This window comes from Geotrypetes seraphini, chromosome 18, assembly GCF_902459505.1.
Source record: "Geotrypetes seraphini chromosome 18, aGeoSer1.1, whole genome shotgun sequence".
Lineage (NCBI taxonomy): Eukaryota > Metazoa > Chordata > Amphibia > Gymnophiona > Dermophiidae > Geotrypetes > Geotrypetes seraphini.
The window spans coordinates 15436303-15451241 of record NC_047101.1 but is presented as its reverse complement, the minus strand read 5'-3'; the positions used below and the strand labels follow the sequence as shown (position 1 = coordinate 15451241).

At 42.7% G+C, this 14939-nt stretch overlaps 1 protein-coding gene across 4 annotated transcripts in view; it reads left to right on the top strand.

Annotated features, from left to right (window-relative positions):
* LOC117351648 (electrogenic sodium bicarbonate cotransporter 1-like) overlaps window positions 1-14939 on the top strand; it is an 84701-nt gene that overhangs the window by 33451 nt on the left and 36311 nt on the right. For all 4 annotated transcript variants that reach the window (XM_033927234.1, XM_033927233.1, XM_033927232.1 and 1 more), the window contains 5 exons: window positions 5279-5412; window positions 5516-5787; window positions 8569-8642; window positions 10351-10542; window positions 13543-13656. In XM_033927234.1, coding sequence (XP_033783125.1) covers window positions 5279-5412; window positions 5516-5787; window positions 8569-8642; window positions 10351-10542; window positions 13543-13656 — 786 coding nt within the window. The remainder of the gene's footprint in view (window positions 1-5278; window positions 5413-5515; window positions 5788-8568; window positions 8643-10350; window positions 10543-13542; window positions 13657-14939) is intronic.

Sequence of the window (14939 nt, the reverse complement as noted above, 5' to 3'; positions counted from 1 at the left end):
AAAACAACCATGGGGATGACGCTGGAGGACTTTACCGGATTAGCACAAAACTAATATCTTTTTAGATCTGGAATTCATGACATCGTTAGGACTCGAAGACGAGTCGATGGCACCTAACAACACATGAAGAGTATTTATCCCTAAAGAAATACAGAAGTCAACGAGAAGGTGATAGATTGAAGAAATCTTTAAAAGTGAACTCAAGCAGTCATTAGTGTAGCAAATATGGGAGGTGCCCTCCCCCCCTCCGCCACGTGTGCACCCATTCCCTTCCCCCATACCTGTTTAGCTTCCCCAGTGCGAGCAGTATCTCCAGCTTGCTGTCCGTGCCAGCTCTCCCTGTGACATCACTTTCTAGCCTCGGGATCCAGAAGTAACATCAGAGGGGAGCGCTGAGGCCGGCACGAGCAGCAAATTGGAGCTGCTGCTCATGCCAGCGAAGGGCTAGAGGGATGGCGGGAGGGAAGTGAAGGTGCACGTGGGGCAGAGGAGGAGTAGGAAGGAGCGGGGATGGTGGGGGGGCGGAGAGGAAGAGATGTGTCGGTGCCCCCCACCAAGACGGTGCCCGGGGGGGGCAGTCCGCACCCCCTTACCACGCCACTGCAAAGAGTTCTTTGATATTTCCCAAAAAAGATGCTGTGACTGAACTTAAAAATGAAGACGATTGGGGGGGTCACGTGATGCCGGGAGAGTGAACGGACGTGTGCCTCCACAGCTCCGGGCCGCGCCGCTGTAAAACCTTGCACAAGCCTTGCATATTTGCATCCGCGGCCGTACTTTAGGCTTTTTCCTGCTCTTTATTACAACGACGAGCAGCGCCTATACTCCTTTGTGTGTTCTCCGAGGTATGTCGGCTAAACCGCAGCGCGGGGTGAAAGGCAAGCAGAAAGCCCCGGAGCCCAAGATGGCGGAATCCCACGAGGCGCTGATGTTTACATTAGAGGCTGCCGCAGTGCAGGAGCTGACACGCTCTTACCCTGGTCATGGAGGACAAACTTGCAAAAATACATACCTTTATGGAGGATATGAAGGAGAGTTTGGACTCGCACGCTGGAAGACTGCAACACGCTGAAGATCGTATAGTGCAACAGGAGGAGAGCGTGACTCATTATGAAGAGCGGCTCCGCACTTTGGAATTGGCAAATTGTACCCTCTCAGAGCGCCTTGAGGATCAAGAGAACAGGGGGCGTCGCAATAATCTTCACTTCATCGGCAACCCTGCATCCATTCGCAACGTTGATCTTCACAGTTGGCTAGAGGGATGGCTCCCCAAGGCCTTGGATCTGCGCTTCATGCTGTTCTGGGAAAGAAGCTCATTCTCCGCTACTGGGCCTCGGAGGAGGCTCCAACCTACCAAATGTGGCTTCCCCTGATGAGAACTCAAGCCCGATATGAATTGGATACCTACTCTGTTTGTGCTCAGGACTTATGGAAAATCTACTGTTCCTTGTGGGACAAATTTTTGTCCACTCTCTCTTCAGGACTGGACTAAATTTAGTGGTGGCTTGTGTTTATGCTCCTATCTTTGCTTTTCTATCCTTCCGTTTCTTTTTTTTTTTCCTCTTACTTTTATTTCTTTTTCCTATTGTCCTTACGCACCCAATGCATCGCACTGGTTTTTTTTTTTTTTTGGGAGTGAGTGGGTGTGTGTTTGCTTGGGTTTGCATGGATGTTGGTATGCCTGTGTGTGTTTGCTGCGTGTTTCTGGAGTGTGTATGTGTTTAGAATCGTTTAGGGATTCCGTATGAATGTTTTTTTTTCTCATCTTTTAAAAACTGGCAGCGCCAGTTGGTGGTTCAGTTTCCTGTCCGGCATTTTATGGTTTTGCTTCAGATGGCACTTTGTCCTCTGCATGTACTTGACACATATAGATTTCATTTCTTTTCTCTTTTATCTCCTTACCCAGTTTCGGTTTCTGTATGCCACTGTTTTGCTTGATACCGTGTATTTACCTTTGGACATGTTCTGAATTACCGCCTGGTTTCTGCTCCAATAAATATGATATTTAAAAAAAAAAAAAAAATGAAGACGATCAAGAATTCCTACGGAAGCAAAGGCAGAGGGTTTTTTTTTTTTTTTTTCTTGCTGTTCAGATGAATCCGATTCTGTGACCTTTGAGAGTCTTGTAACACAGAGAACACAGCCAATAAAAAAAATCTCTTGATTGAATGAGGATCAACCAAAGCGAGTGTGGACTGACGATCCAGTTTTGAAGAAACTTTGGAATCGGGTATCCAAACTAACCACAGTTAATGTTGAAGCAAAATGAGGGATAAGCCTCACTGAAAAATACAACGCTAGAAAGAGCGAGGTGGGGCAACCCCTAAGCTTTGTTTGTTTTGAGTAAAATTTGGTGTGGTTTTCATCTTTATATAAAGGAATAAAATTAGCCTTGGGTGAGTTATTAATCTCCTCGCTGATTCTATGGCTTGGACCCATATTGAGGACTTGAGTTTAAAGTTAAGTTATCAAATTCCTATTATTTTGCCAGATCATTACTATTGATAATGTATCTTTTCCTTTTCTTTTTAACTTTATCTTTCTGTACAAGTGTATACTTGATATGTTAATGAAAATATGATAAATAGATTAAGAAAAAAATTAGCCTTGTGGACAAACAAAATGTGCTTACTTAATTTTTTGGGGGACCACCCTAATGTCATATGCATGGTCAGCATTTACACATGTAACGTAAAGACTAATAATGTAAGTTACACATGTAAATTCCATATTTAGGTATAGACCTGAGGTAAAATGTACACACTCACATTTAGGCATGCCAATGCCAGTTTATAAGATCACATATGGACTTAGGTATTCATACAGAATAGGCTGGCAGCCTGCAGAAATTTAGCACCTAAATTTCGGCCACATATTATAGAATTGCCTCCTATGAGCTTACATTTGCAGCTAACCAGTCACTTTTACTCTCCTTTTATATCCCGCTCTCAACTTAATTTAGTCTAGTCATTGCAGCAATACTTATCATCAGACTCTGAGGTCATGAGTTCTAATTCTAGCCACTAGAGGTCATGATTGCATAACAAACGGAACATCTTCCTGCTAGCAACTGTGAATCAGAGAGTTGCACGGGGACAGAAAGCAAACCCGTCCCCTCTGGAAATAAAATCCGTCCCTGCCCACCCCCGCTAGAATCGAATCTGTCCCCTCCCATCCCCGCAAGTAATCTCTTCCGTGCCCGCAAATCCCCATAAACTTCGGAAGTAATGATTTAATTTAATTATGCTACTGAATTAAAGGCCATTTACAAATAAGCAAAGACACTTTATTAATTTGGAAATATTAATTGGCAAGAATATATACTTTGTAAATGGGTTTTTGCCAGATCCTCTAATGTAAATATAAAATATAAATACTCCAGCTGATAAGGACCCTCAAGTTATGTTGCGAGGTCACACCACCAGCTGAGGACCTCCTTCAAAGGTGACCAGAATTCCTTTCTACCAAGCGTAGCAGTCACTGGCAGCATCCCTGAGCCACTGTGACTCAGGGACACTGCTGTTGCCTGCCAAGCTTGGCCAAAGGACCCTCTGCCTCCTACAGAGGATCCAGGGGGAACCACACGGGATCCCCCACAGACCCAGGGGAAACCTCGCGGGATCCCCATCGGCCCCTTTCCCGTGCAGCTCTCTACTGTGAATGAGCCACCTCAGCATCCCAGGAAAAAGCTTTGTTAATTTTCTTATGGGTGTCTGCCAATATATTTGTCACAAGCAGAGCTGGAAGAATTCCATATTGGGCTCTAGGCAAACAAGTATCTTTCTCCCCTGTTGGGATCTCTATTCAGGACCTTTCTTCCCTCCCTCCCAAACAAAACAAAGAACATTGAAAAAAAGGGGATTCCATTTTTTTATTCACTGGAGTTTTTCTAACGGCCTCTTTTACAAAGCCGCACTAACGGCTGCGCTGCGCTAACGGCCCCGAAGCCCATAGAGATTTAAAGGGCTTCGGGGCTGTTGCCGTGCGGCAGCCGCTAGCACGGCTTTGTGAAAGAGGTCATAAATGTTCCAAAATGTCAAATTTTTTCACTTCTGACTCTGGGAAAAAGTTGGGAGCAGAAAAAGCTGTATTATTTCTGAATATTTCTATTTTCTTCTGAGTTTTCACTTAATTAATTGTGACACAAATTCACTGGTAGATTTTCTTTTTTTTTTTTTTTTTTTTCTTTCTTTCTTTATGTGTTACAAATTATATAACAAACATACAGGTATATCAATTTCAAACATCAGCATAAAATGCTAATCAAACAATACTCCAGGAAAACCATTTATCAACGATCTAGCCCACATTATTTGGACCGCAAGTGCCGCATCTTAGCAAATCAACTTAATGAAATTAAATATTAACATCATGGCAGGTAAAAGATATGTGGCACAATTTTAAATGTCAACAATTATCCTCCCTAGCAAAAGAAACAAATAAAAATTAAGAAACTCGTGCTCTTATGATTATGGAAGCTAGGGCGACCTCCCCATCTTATAAAAAACAGAGTAAATTTTGGATGATCTGGGAACCTTATATACAGCCATTATCAGTCAGAGCACACAGTTTTGTAGTGAACTCATTACATTTGTAATCATAAAAATAAGCACTATTTATTAGTAATATTTGGAAATGGGATGGGTGGAGGGGGAAGGGGGGATGGGAAGGAAGGAGGGAGTGTTGGGAGGTACTTTATCGTGTCTGTATTGTGATGATAATTGATTGTTGATTTTTTTGATTTTATATATCTACAATGTATTAACTGAGTTGAGATGATATTCTTTGTAAGATTATTTTTAAAACTCAATAAAAATTATTGAACATTAAAAATTAAGAAATTATCTGCAAGGGTTTATCTTTGAGAAAATCTTCTAACTAGGCTGGGTCTAGAGACACATATTTATCACTTGCGTACGAAATAAGGCACTTACAAGGAAATTTTAAGAAGGTCGCACCCACCGCTAAAACCTTAGGCTTGAGCAATAGAAACTGCTTCCTTTTTAACTGAGTCTGCTTAGACACGTCAGGGAGAATTGACGCTTGTTTTTTCCAAAAAATATAACTTCAAAATAGCTTGTTTCTCTAGCTCAGTTTTGAAGACTACCAAGAGTGTAGCTTGTCTTGTAATTGTGTCCTCAGATGACTCACACTGGTAGATTTTCAAAGGAAAGTGCCATGTTCCCACTGAAAATTGCCCTTCGCATGGTTTTATCATTTTGTTAAAACTTTCAAGGTAAGTGTAATAACCTTTATGAGTTCTTGCTATATGTTTTAGGGAGTGATAGAGAGTTTCCTTGGAACAGCGATTGCTGGAGGGGTATTTTGTCTCTTTGCTGGTCAACCTCTCGCTATTCTCAGCAGTACAGGACCTGTGTTGGTTTTTGAAAGGCTTCTCTTTAATTTTAGCAAGTAAGTAAATAAGAACTATTGAAAATAAATTTGCTTTCCTGTGTATCCTTTGTGTGCTACAGTGAGAAGAATTATATTGTCATTTTTCCCTTTTTTCTGCCAGTGATCAAGCTCTCAATTATTTGGAATTTCGATTATGGATTGGACTGTGGGTAGCTTTTTTCTGCATTATTTTGGTGGCTACAGACGCAAGTTACCTGGTGCAGTATTTTACCCGTTTCACTGAAGAAGGCTTCTGTGCTCTGATAAGCTTTATATTCATCTATGATGCTTGTAAGAAGATGCTAAACCTGGCTGATTACTTTCCAATCAACTGGGAGTACAGCAGGAATAATATAACCCTCTATAGCTGTGCTTGTGCAGCACCTAATACAGGTAAGAACAGCCATTTCAGACTCAACACAATCTGTATATTGCTTAATAAATTTAAGGCCACCCACACAAGTATATCCTACTATACCAACTTAAAACCTCTTTGTATGGGCTTCTCAGGGTGTCAGGTCAAAAGCGCGCCGGGACAAAGGCGTGAGCAGACAACTGAGCGCAGCGTGGAAGCGCACGCCGAATAAAAAGACTGTTTTTAGGGGCTACGACGGGGGTGTGTGGGGGGGAACCCCCCCCCACTTTACTTAATACAGATCGCGCCGCGTTGTGGGGGTGTTGTGGGGGGTTTGGGGGGTTGTAACCCCCCACATTTTACTGAAAACTTTAACTTTTTCCCTGTTTTTAGAGAAAAAGTTACGTTTTCACGAAAATGTGGGGGGTTACAACCCCCCTAACCCCCCACAACGCTGCCGCAATATGTATTAAGTAAAGTGGGGGGGGCTCCCCAGCAAAAAATACCCATCGCAGCCCCTAAAAACAGTCTTTTTCTTCGGCACGCGCCTCCGTCTTGCGCTCAGTTGTCGGCGCGCGCCTTTGTCTTCCGCGTTACTGTCTATGAACCGCTTCTCAGATGTGACCATTGTCAGTAAAAGTTCATATAGACAAAACTGGTCAAATATCACTTCCTCATACGTAGGGTTACCAGACGTTCGGATTTCCCGGACATGTCCTCCTTATGAGGACATGTCTTCCTTTTGAGGACATGTCCAAGGGTCCAGATGGCTTTTCAAAACCTGGCGCTTTGAAAAGTTTTCCTCCATATTGCGTCGGGCATCTTGCCCAATGAGAACAGGCAGCGGTGGGGGGGGGGGGAGCCAGGACTAGGACGTGATGGGCAGGGATGGGTGGACCTGGGCAGTACTAGGGGTGGATCTAGGCGGGGGGAGTCCGGATTTTCCAAACGGAAAATCTGGTAACCCTACTCATACGTCCAAAAAGCATTGCGAGTTCATCTTAGTCGTGTGCATTTTGTTTATCAAAATTGGTTTTCTAAATTTTGTGCTTTAAACTGAAATCTTCAAAAATAGCAAAACGTATCTTATTTCAGCATGGGAGAGCCATTTGCTGTGTTTCGAATGCTGCGTCAGGGCAAAGAGACTCCTGAAAAAAAGGAGGAAAACACCATCTTAAGAAAAATGCTAGGCATTGAGCATGCCCCTATAATAAGGAAGTGAACGTCTTAAAAAATATATTTCCGATCACTGTTGCAAAGATTTGCCAGATCCAGCTTTTTAAAAAAAGACCCAGAAGACATTGTTTACATTGCCAATATAAATTTATATTCTCCAGTCTGCAGTTGACGTACTGATTTTATGCGTAAATATCTTTATTAAGGGGTTCATTTATGAAGGCACGCTAACTGATTTAGTGTCCACTAAATGCTAAGATTACATTACATTACGTTAGAGATTTCTATTCCGCCATTACCTTGTGGTTCAAGGCTGGTTACAAAAGAGATTTTTTTAAAAAAATGGAGGGTTACAATGGAAGAACATTTGACCTTTCTAGAGAGTTAAAGAGTAGGTTATGTAGTTTCAGTGTGGCGGGAAGAGGGAGGGAGGAAGGACGGTAAGTTTGAAGTTAGGGCTGTTTCAGGAATTTCTTGGAGAGTATAGTTTTTATTTCTTTTCTGAACGTCTTGTAGTCTGGTGTCGTTATCAGTAGACTGGAGATTTGGTTATCTAGTTTAGCTGCTTGAGTGGCCAGGAGGCCATCGTATATTTTTTTCCATTTTACTTCTTTGATCGAGGGGTGTGTGAATGGGGGGGGGGGTGTTTTTCTATGTCTGATTGAGCTGGAAAAACACACACCCTATTCACACACCCCTCGATCAAAGAAGTAAAACGGAAAAAAATATACGATGGCCTCCTGGCCACTCAAGCAGCTAAACTAGATAACCAAATCTCCAGTCTACTGATAACGACGCCAGACTACAAGACGTTCAGAAAAGAAATAAAAATCATACTCTTCAAGAAGATGCCCAAAGGAATATAATGGATGTCTTGGCATTTAGCGCGCCTTAATAAAAAGACCCCTAAGTCACCAAATCTTTGCAGACCTATTAATTTTAAAAGACTCCCAGAGCTGCAATGAAAGAAGATTGGAAATGCTGGGGCTATTCTCCCTGGAAAAGCGGAGACTTAGAGGAGACATGATAGAAACCTTCAAAATCATGAAGGGCATAGAGAAGGTAGATAGGAACAAATTCTTCAGGCTGTGGGGAGACACAAGTACAAGGGGGCACTTGGAGAAATTGAAAAAGGACAGGTTTAGAACAAATGCTAGGAAGTTCTTTTTCACTCAGAGGGTGGTGGACACATGGAACGCGCTCCCGGAGGCTGTGATAGGCCAGAGCACGCTACAGGGGTTCAAGGAGGGTCTAGATAGGTTCCTAAAAGAAAAGGGGATTGAGGGGTACAGATGGAAGTAGAGGTAGGTTATAGGATTCACTCAGAGGGTGGTGGACACATGGAACGCGCTCCCGGAGGCTGTGATAGGCCAGAGCACGCTACAGGGGTTCAAGGAGGGTCTAGATAGGTTCCTAAAAGAAAAGGGGATTGAGGGGTACAGATAGAAGTAGAGGTAGGTTATAGGATTAGACAGAAACCACTTCACAGGTCATGGACCTGATGGGCCGCCGTGGGAGCGGACCACTGGGCGCGATGGACCTCTGGTCTGACCCAGTGGGGGCAACTTCTTATGTTCTTAAGAGTTAAAGTAGTTGTAGTTCTATGAAACAATGCTTTATGTTGGCTTTTCGTTTTTTTACAGGTAACTCTTCATTATCAAATGAGACGATATATGAAGTTTACAATAGTTCTATGAATTCTTCTGTTATCATGGTGGTGAGTGTGTTGAGCCCTAGACACAGCACAGCAAATTGCACCTTATGGTCTTGCCAGAAATTGGAAACTAAGGGGAAGAGTTCTCAAGCTGCTTTACAGCTATAATGTGTGATATTAGCCTGTTAACGCATGTGAAAAGGTGCTAACACAAGTTATATTATCATAACACATGGGGCAGCTTTTACGAAGCCGCGTTAGCGGTTTAACGCACGTAAATAGCGCGTGCTAAACTGCCGGCCGCGCAAGATGCTGACGCCAGCATTGAGCAGGTGTTAGTTCTAGCCGCGTAGCGCGGGTTTAGCGTGCGCTAAAGCCGCTGACGCGGCTTCGTAAAAGGAGCCCATGGTGTTTTCATTTGCCATAGGTTACAAACTAATGCAAAATAAGCAAGTACATGTAAAATAGCTTACTAATATGTAAATGTAATAACACAACTTACAGTGGAAACCACCACAAGACATGTTATTACTGGATAAATAATGCCAACAAAAGCCTGGGTTTATTTTGTTGTCTAGCTATACCTCACCCAATAAATAGAGTCAAAGAGACTGCCAGAGTAACTCTACCAAATGTCAAAAATCCTCATCCATAAAAAACGAAGCCAAAATGCTCCCAGCTGGTACAGTGGTCCTGGGTAGAGAATGACATAATCCAGTCGGGTTTTTAGGATTTCCCCAATGAATATGCACGAGATCTATTCACATACAATGAAAGCAGTGCATGCAAATAGATCTCGTGCATATTCATTGGGGAAATCCTGAAAACCCGACTGGATTGCGGCCCTCGAGGAGGGACTTTGACACCCCTGCTCTAAAGATTGGCCGAGCGCATGCAAATTTTTTTTTGTTTGTTTGTTTGAGCAACAAATTCTAAAAAAGTTTTCAATGTGAACAACTAGTTCTAAAAACCAGATTTGCAAGTAGTTTTTTGAGCAACCATATAAAATCTGTGCGTGACGTTCCTAGAATGTATTAGTTGCTCATGCGCTCCATATAGAGGGAACATAGGTCAGACAAATGGTCCATCTAGCCCGGTATCCTTTTCCAACAGTGGCCAATCCAGGTCACTAGTGCCTGACAAAAATCCAAATAATAGCAAAATTCCAGAATCCCAAAGAGCAGCAAGATTCCATGCAGAATCCCAGAGTAGCAACAGTCCGGAACCCCAAACAGTAGCAACATTCCATGCTACTGATCCCAGGTCAAGCAGTGGCTTCTCCCATGTCTGTCTTAATAGCAGACTACGGAGTTTTCCTCCAGGAATTTGTCCAAACCTTTTTTAAACCCATCTGCATTAACCGCTATTACCACATCCTCTGGCAATGAGTTACAGAACTTAACAATTTTTTTAGTGTAAAATATTTTCTCCTATTCGGGTCAGATGTATACATTATGCATATGAATGTGTTGCTCAGTTGTAATAACATGAATGATTACCAAGTTTCCAAGTTTTATTTTTTTGAAAATTTATTTAAAATTTTCTAGTGAGGACCTTCAGGGCAGCTTACAATCTAAAAACATAATAAAATAACAACACAATGTACAAAAATAACCCATATATAATACATAAAATTAGAGTTCAAAGGGAGAAATACATTAAATTTAGCAAAGAAAGAAAAAAATTAACATTAGGGATATTCTTCTGTTTTCCAAGATGCCAGTAGCGCTACAACAATTAAAAAAATCTGTATCTTATTTTTGCCTATCAGATGGATCCAGAGTATATGAATTGGTCTAGGCTCACGCAGAAAGAATGCTTGAAGTTTGGAGGCCATCTAGTGGGGAACAACTGCAACTACGTACCCGACGTCACTTTCATGTCCTTCATTCTCTTTTTTGGCACCTTTGCCTGCTCCACTTCACTAAAGCACTTCAAAACAAGCAGATATCTCCCTACTTCTGTAAGTCTTTAGGGCTGCATTTCTTTAGACGTGTTGGATTGGCATTTTAGAGCAGGGCGGGTGGGGGGGGGGGGGCAGAACAGAGCAGGGCCACATGTCCTTTTTGTACAGATGAAATCGGGTAAACCTAATCTTCCCAGTGCCTAATTTTAAGTTCCATGTATAGAAACCACTGTGTCTTTATAAAATAGATCCAAAATGTGGAATTTCAATCTAGGAGAGCCGTTATGTAGTTACTCTGTGTGTGGCTAATTCCCTAGATTAAGGCCAAAAGAATGAGGGTAACTGCCAGTATTCTAGTCATTTACACACGTATGTGACTTAAAACAATTTAAAGCAAAACTGAAAATATTCTTGTTCCAAGATGCCTTTGGATAACTACTGTCCTTTTAAGGGCATATTTTAATACTCTATATTTCAATATTTTAATACTTTACTTGTTAAAGTTTTATAATATAATATTTTGATAATTTAATATTTTCAAATTTTCAAAAACTTAAAATATAAAGTAAATTGTTAATCTTTTACCCCAGCCTATCGTACTTTCCCTTTATGTTGAATCTTTTCCATATAAATTGTAGTTCTCTCCCACTCCCCTATTGTTGACAGTTGGTCCGTACGTCTTGTGCTTTTAATAAGAACATAAGAAGTGGCCTCCGCTGAGGCAGACCAGAGGTCCATCTCGCCCAGCGGTCTGCTCCCACGGTGGCCCATCAGGCCTGTTGCCTGAGCAGTGGTTCTTGAATAATTTTATAGCTTGCCTCTATTCCTATCCCTATGACCTACCTCTACTCCTATCCCTATGACCTACCTCTACTCCTATCCCTATGACCTACCTCTACTCCTATCCCTATGACCTACCTCTACTCCTATCCCTATGACCTACCTCTACTCCTATCTGTACCCCTCAATCCCTTTGTCCTCCAGGTACCTATCCAAACCTTCTTTGAAGCCCTGTAGCGTGCTCCTGCCTATCACAGCCTCCCCTTGTTTTATTTGTTTTTATAAAGTTGTATGTTTTTATGTAATTCTACATTGTAAACCGCTTAGATATTTGATTAAGCGGTCTAAAATATATTTTAAGAAACTTGAAACTTGAAACACATGCACATAAGTAACTATTTCTAGCTCAGTCCTATTCCCCTAAACGCAATGGTGTGTACTTTGTGGATGGGCATTCATGTAGCGGAGCGTGGGTGGGTCACATTGTGTATAGATTGTTATAGGGTAGATTGTAAGATTTTATAATGTAGGCATTGAACATTTAAGGGATTGCGCCTAAAATTTAGGCATTGTGTTCGACCTATTACGCTGCTTTTCTTCATAGAATAGGTAGGGATTTACGCTAACTGAAACTTGGCGTAATTCGCCATGCCTTACTTAGTCACGGATCAGGCGTATTCTGTAACAGTGTACGCCAAATTGTTGGAATGGCCATGGCTAGGGCTGCCAGATTTTCCAGTCGAAAAATCCGGACCCTTAGACACTTGAAATTTAGGCCAGGGTTTTAAAGGCCTACCTTTCAGGTGCCTAAGTTTTTGGGGGATCATGCTTAGCGATGCCTAAGTCACGTTCTGCCCATAGACACGCCCATTTAGGCATTAAAGGGCAAATTCTATAAGAAGTGTCGGCGCCGATTTAGGCCCTGTTCAGCGCGATTCAAGTAAAATTGGGTGCTGTTTAATGAACCGCGCCTGAGCGGCAACCTATTTTGGAGACGCCCAAGAAATAGGCCGGCTCTAGGCACCACTGAAAAGTAGGCGCTTATATGAGCGCTTACGCGCGCTTGAGACCAGCGATTCTACAACAAGGCGCCTAACACGGAGCCACGCCCACGTCTAATGTGCACAGAGCCTATTTTTCTGAAGGCCGCCTAAATTTCTGGAGGCGCCTTGTTACAGAATCGCTCTTTCTTCCTAGGCGCCTAAGTTTCAATTATTGCTGATTAAAAAGCTTAATTGAGCTTGTTAACCAATTTAGATAGGCGCCTATCTAGTTGGGCGCCTCTGAAATATCAGGCACCGGTTACAGAATTCGGGCCTAAGTGCCGTTAAACGCCATGTGATAGGCAGCTATCTTTTATAGAATCAAATAGGCGCTTATCACCCAATTCAATTTTTTTTTTCCAATTATTGAGGCTATTAAGGGTATTTTGCGAATTATATTAGGTCTCTATGTATGAGGAGAGACTGGAAGCCCTGAATATGTTTACCCTAGAGGAAAGGAGAGACAGGGGAGATATGATTCAGACGTTCAAATACTTGAAGGGTATTAACGTAGAACAAAATCTTTTCCAGAGAAAGGAAAATGGTAAAACCAGAGGACATAGTTTGAGGTTGAGGGGTGGTAGATTCAAAGGCAATGTTAGGAAATTCTACTTTACGGAGAGGGTGGTGGATGCCTGGAATGCGCTCCCGAGAGAGGTGGTGGAGAGGAAAATGATGACGGGGTTCAAAGAAGCGTGGGATGAACACAGAGGATCTAGAATCAGAAAATAATAGTAAATATTGAACTAAGGTCAGTACTGGGCAGACTTGCACGGTCTGTGTCTGTTTATGGCCGTTTGGGGGAGGATGGGCTGGGGAGGGCTTCAGTGGCTGGGAGGGTGTAGATGGGCTGGAGTAGGTTTTAACGGAGATTTCGGCAGTAGGAACCCAAGCACAGTACCGAATAGAGCTTTGGATTCTTGCCCAGAAATAGCTAAGAAGAAGAAAAAAATTAAATTGAATCAGGTTGGGCAGACTGGATAGACCATTCGGGTCTTTATCTGCCGTCATCTACTATGTTACTATGTTACTATATCTTGGAGACATGCCTATATTCTGCCTATGTTTACGCCCCTTCACACTTACTGATTAGTGCTGGCCCATGTTATAGAATAGAACCTAGCCAATTAGTGACGCCAATTTAAAAAACCTGTAAAATATTAACAATCATAAGCTTATCAGATGCCTGTTAGATCACATGAAAGTCTTGAATACAATATTTTTTCCTCTCTAGGTTCGGAAGCTGACAGGTGATTTTTCTATCATTTTGGCCATTCTCATTTTCTGTGGAATTGATGCCTTCTGTGGATTAGAAACACCCAAACTGATTGTTCCCAGCGAGTTTAAGGTTAGAATATTTTCAGTTTAATTTTTACACCCATCAAGTATAGGGATTCTCAAACCTGTCCTAGAGACCCTACAGTCATATGGATTTTGAGGATATACACAATGTCGATGCATGATAGCCCTGGTTGCATCGCAATATTATATGCAAATTTATATCATGCATATTAATTGAAAGGATAGAATAATAATCTGACTGGCTATGGGTTGCTAGGATAAGTTTGGGAAGCCTACTGCTAACAGAGCCAGGGGCCAGTACAGAAAGCCACAAGTGGAAGCGTGCAGTCACCACAATGCACAAAGAAATTCAGCGAAGTACATGTGGACACAGTATATTAATGAAGCCAGGGCAGGATTAATTTGTCGAGGGCCCCTAGGCACACAAGTACACTGGGCCCCCTGCCCCGCCCCACCATGCGCCCAGGCGGAAACAGGAAGCTGCGTCAGAGGGAAGCTTTGGGCAAGCAACACCACTTGCACAATTACAGTTCCCGTTGCCTTTCTTACCCGCATTGCTTGATTGTCTTACCTTCCGTCGATGGGGGGGATGCATTGCCGATTGGGGGGGGGGGGAGGCTGTGTTGCCAATCGATGCTGGAGGGGCCCATCGCCGTTTGGAAAAAACAATGTTGATGCCCGCCTTCATCGGACCCCCCTGACCATTTTGGGCCCTAGGCACGTGCCTACTTGACCTATTGGTTAATCCTGCCCTAAACGAAGCTTGACTGCTGCAATGCTCTATACCTGGGTGTGGCTATGATATGGTGTAGAGCATAGCAGATAATTCAGAATTCAGCAAACTGATTGTAGGGAAACAAAATTTGAACATGAAAGAGCTTAATTGGCTACCTATCATGTACTGCATTCAGTATAAGATTTTGGTACTTATTTACCAGACACTAAAGGCTCCTTTTATCAAGCCGTGCTAGCGGGGTTTACGCGTGTGACTTTTCATCACACGTTAACCCCCGCGCTGGCCAAAAACTGCTCAAGAGGAGGCGGTAGCGGCTAGCGCGTCCCGCGGTTTAGCGTGCGCTATCACGCGTGTTAAACCGCCAGCGTGACTTGATAAAAGGCGCCCTAAATAAGGCAGCACTACGGCATTTACGAGCGATAAAACTGTATGCCCAGGTGCATTGTTTGGTAAGCGAGAGGAGGATTTCTGTACCAGCATCAAACACAATCCGCTATGCCGAGACATCCACATGTGCCTTCTCTATTGCAGGCCCAGCACTGTGGAATGAGCTCCCAGGACATTTGCTTTGGTCTGACACTATTATAATTTAA